Genomic DNA, 4,699 nt, shown 5'->3' with positions numbered 1-4,699 from the left:
GGCTAAAAATATACTACACTAATTTAGGTTATGTATGGACATGCAAATAAAGGTTGGTTTCTTAAATTAGGTTAGTTGTTACAGCTAATTAAAAAGGTGTTACAAACTACATATACAGTACTTGCACTTGTGATAGGCAACAATATTCTCGGTTATTTTACTTCAATATAACACATCTGTATATCTCTAACTTCTTATTATGACAATGTCTAACAGACACTTTTATCTATCTATCTATCTAACTATCTACTTTCTATCGAGAGGGAGGTGAGCTTACCACAACAAAAGCAAGAATAGGTTATACTATTACAGAGCTAGTCTCATTCCATCCCTTTGTATTCTGGGTATCAGACGACGAAGGACCTGAGTCACATCTGCCCAGGAAAACACCTCGTTTGCCTACCATCTGCATCTCGGAATTGGTATGTTGGGTGCCTGGGTGTTCCGAGGGGGCGTACCTGTTCTGAAGGATGGAAAGGAAGTCTTGCCAGAACCTCCGTGCGCTCCTTTCCCGGAAGACATGGAAGAGGAAGAGGAAGAAACCCTGCAGGGTGTTGAAGATGCAAAAGAGGTATGAGAAGACTAGCCACCTCTTCCAGAACGCTAGCAAGCCGAAGATCCACGTAAAACCTAGGAGGAAGAAAACGCCGACTGCCATACGAAGCTGACTCATGAAGAGGTCACGCTCAGACATAGTCGAGGTGACCCGGACGCGACCACACGATGCACTGTAGATGATCCAGGCAAACAAGATCATATTCACAGCCATAGTCAGTGTCAGGGGTGGTAGGAAGGCGTATATGAATGCAGTACTCGATATCCAGCACATCTTCACATCATCATCGCTGTCACTGTCATAGAGTTTACTGTCATAGATCAAGACAACGATGACTGGGAGGATGGGCAGCCCCCAGGCGAAAATGGACGCCTTCCACATGAACCTTGGTATATAGGTGCCCACAACCTTGACAAACTTGAGGTACTGGTGGACAGCTTCGACCAACATCCACCCGAAAGAGGCCACAATGAAATAATGAAGCAAGACAGCCACACTTCGACACAAGATGATGTTCCACGTCTGGTTAATTCCAGCTACGAAGATGGTGATGCTGAAAAACACTGAAAGAGAGAGGTTGAAGAGTATCTTATTGTTCAGTGACTTTCTCCATTTCTTGAACAGAAGGAAAGTTGCAAAGACCAAGAGCAGGCTAATCACAGACAAAGTACAACCAATAACAGTGATGACATCCAGAACGATTCCATGCACACCTTCAAAATCCTCGCTGTTGAAGTTAATGAGCTGGGCAAAGCTGGTGAGGTGATTACAGTAACATATCTGCTGGTTCCCTTGCATCCCTCTGTCCCAGCAACCTTTTGTTGACCATCTATGCCTTTCTGGGTGCTTGGTGTCCCAGAAGACACATTTGGCATCCCTTCCGTGCTTCTTAGGCTTGAAACGGAGCTCAACAGGCTTTCTAAGTTTCTCCACTGTTTTGCCTTTGTACTTGGCTTCTATAATGTAACTGTTGACAGCGTAGTTTGGAAACGTCACTCTGTCCTGGTGTAACTTTGCATTTCGGTACACAACAAAAGTAACTTGGACATTTTCTTCTTTGTCAGTCCTTCTACTTGACTCTGACTGACTTGTGACCAGGCGTCGAACATCGGTAGGGAAGATGATGGCTGCCTCACTCTGGTTCAAACTGATGTCAGAACTCTCAAATACCAGTGTCTCATCCTGCTCTCTGATCCCTGACTGGTAGCCAATAATGCCAGCGTCCTCTTCTACATCGATTATCTCTACGGATACCAATTTACTTTCGGCTTTAAGCTTCTGGACACCTTTGGCCATCGGAAGACTGACTTTAAAGGCAAGATCCCCAAATGCCTCAGACAGAATACTGGAAGAATTAAGTTGATTTTGGGCTGAATCAAATGCTTGACTCTCAGCTTCCATGACGTTGCTCATTGTTTCAACAATGGATTCAAAGTCAGTTTCGGACACTGAATCCTGATTGGCAACCGTTTGGAACTTCGTAGCAACGAAATGAATGTCTACTGGCTTCAGAGAGCTTCCATTACTTGTAAGGTTGGGCAGAGAAGAGAGTGACGTCTGGTTGCTCAACTTGTTTAATTCCCACAGTTGCTTGGTTACATTTGAAGTCTCGTTGGCACATTCCCCAGAGACCCTTCCCCACTCAAAGCCTGTAAGGAAGTCCCCCTTACATTCCCGTGTAACTGGTTCTCCAGCCTGCGCAACACAAAGCTCCTCTGGCAGCACCACCTTCTTCCCTTGTGTAGCGGGCCACGTCAGGTTCCTCCCGCTGATGTTGTGATCCTTTGTAACATCCAGAGCACAGCCAATAGTACTTCTCACTGTCTGAAATGTACACCCCTCAGCAGCTAAGGCAGTTTTGTCCATACTACTAATAACCATCATCAAATCTTCCTCTTCGACCATATACACTTTATCTTCATATTGCAAACTTAGCTGGAAGTTCTGATTCAGTTCTGACGAGGAACCTGGAGAGTAGAAGAAGTTTTCAATAACAAAAGTATTTTCATTGATATATCTGCCCAAGACATTTCTGGTCAGGTTTGTACAGGTGGGATAATCATTCTTACCTCTAGACTGAAACGTGTTGTCATGAACCAGTGGCATATATTGCTTGTTTCTTTCACTTATCACCACTGTAAATGTCTGGCTAATAGGCCTTGTGTAAAACAGAAGATTGGATTTTATCAACATCTTCGGCTTTGTCAACCACCCCATGCATTGGTAGTAGCCTCCAGTCGAACTCTGGATCCTTGCCACAGAGGTCTTTCTTGGTCTTCCTTTGCCCCTTCTTACTTTACGGAATTCTATATCTACTAATTTTCCATTTACGAAACAACTGATGCCTGGCCCTCCTTGTAACAAATTCCTAGTTACTTTGAGGCGAACATCTTTTGAACGAAACATACGTGTTTCATACAGTTCAATTTCTGCTCCTGGAACGTTCTGAGGATCCTGCTGGCATAATATATTTGATAAGGTTGCATTTTCACGCATTCTGGTCCAGCCTGTTTGAGTAAGGACTGGATGAGGTAGCCTGAAGTCTGTCTCGGGTAGCCAGTTAATGTAATGGCTCGTTTGATCCTTGATGTGGTATGGATGGGGTGGCTTCACACTCATCCACACTTCACCCACACCAGAGTCACTCAGATACTGTCGGTACACAAAGTCGAGGAAACCCATGTGCGGTGTTGGCAATGTAGCTTCTCGATAATCGCAGAATCTCTTGGCTGATTCCCACGTCATGTTGGCAATATCGTGAAACAATTTGAAGCAGAAACGATCACCAGCCTCGAGCCCATGAGACTTCCAATCTGAAGGGCAGATAGGGCTGTCGATGATCAGATTAGGTATGTCAGAACTCCAGCTTGCATAGGGAATGTCCATGAGATAAGAAACATCAACCACAGCAACATATGGATAGCTGGAGTGGCAGGGTTGGGTTGATATGTGACGAGACTTTAGATCAAGGGCAACACAGTCATTTTCTGCATATGGGTGGCCAGCTGACCAAGCCAGACCATCAGGCAAGGAGTCATTCATCACTGAAAATGAAGAATTAAAGCCACCAAAAACCATCAGAGGGCCAAAGTGTGCTACTCTCCTGATTGGCCACCAGATAGTTATATTCCCAATTGCATCTCGTATCAGGGCATCAGTGTGAACCTCTCTCTTCTTTCTGCGAATATGGCCAAGTACTTTGGAACCAAAAACAATATCGTGTTGATAAGCTGATTCAAAACTCTCATCCCAAGGTCCTGAGTCTGTAAGCCCAACACAAAGGTGATTAGCAACTCCCTTGAATCCTCTTGGACAAAACTCAAATCTTACGCATTTTGAAGCATCAAATTTGACTGACGCACCGTGAGTGTAGTTCCATCTGCAGTAACCATAGCTCAACCTCTCCACCTCGGTCTCGCACCTGTAATTCAGTGGGCTGACCAAGCCTGCCTCACTTAATGGTGGCCAGATGATCCTGTTACCACCTCCATAATCCAGTGTAGGTCCCAAACACCTGGTTGCTAATGAAAGCGTGATATCCAAGTGACCAAATTCTGTTGTAACCCTTCTACTCATGGTATCATCGCCCTGAAGAATTAACTGTAAGTCTCTGAATGTCTGACTGGCTGTATGAATGTGCACTTGGAAGCGGTAGTCTACACAGGACCAAAATCCATCATCGGGTCCACTTTCCGTATTCACTGAAATCGGATCAAAGGCATAACGGGCTAAATCAGTAAGGCAATCCTCATATACATCCCTCACAGCATCCACAACATCACTTACACTACCGGTAGAATTCAAACGGGCCTGGACGGAAAAAATAAGAGTCTCCCAGCCCTCAAGAGTCACCAGGACCTTGTTACTGGCGATGCGGTTTGGTGATTTCAACCCCCACGCCTCGCACCAATACGTTCCCTGCTGGAGCACCGTCTGGGATGTCCCGGGTCGCAGATGGGCCTTAGAGGGGTCAAGGGCAAGGGATGGGGTGAGGATGGTGGTGTTCGCCCTGAGGAATATCCCGTCCTGGAAATTGGAAAGCGACTAAAATTTCTGACGAACAAAAAATGGAACTTGCCAATAGATAGACGGAAAATGGATCTTGCTGAGAGATAGACAGATGGAAAATGGATCTTGCTAACA

The 4,699-nt window shown here is 45.2% G+C and overlaps 1 protein-coding gene across 1 annotated transcript in view; it reads right to left on the bottom strand.

The window, feature by feature from the left end:
• Positions 1-298: 298 nt before the first annotated feature.
• The window catches only part of LOC145390720 (uncharacterized), a 37,280-nt gene continuing 32,879 nt past the window's right edge, over positions 299-4,699 (bottom strand). Inside the window, exon 3 of the mRNA XM_080265514.1 lies at positions 299-4,582. Within this exon, the coding sequence (XP_080121640.1) occupies positions 299-4,582 (4,284 nt within the window). The remainder of the gene's footprint in view (positions 4,583-4,699) is intronic.

The sequence above is a fragment of the Coenobita brevimanus genome, chromosome 15 (assembly GCF_032717465.1).
Source record: "Coenobita brevimanus isolate Jiangsu-jjx chromosome 15, ASM3271746v2, whole genome shotgun sequence".
NCBI classification, from domain to species: domain Eukaryota; kingdom Metazoa; phylum Arthropoda; class Malacostraca; order Decapoda; family Coenobitidae; genus Coenobita; species Coenobita brevimanus.
Note: the sequence above shows the minus strand (reverse complement) of the source record. Positions and strands in the feature narration are given on the sequence as shown.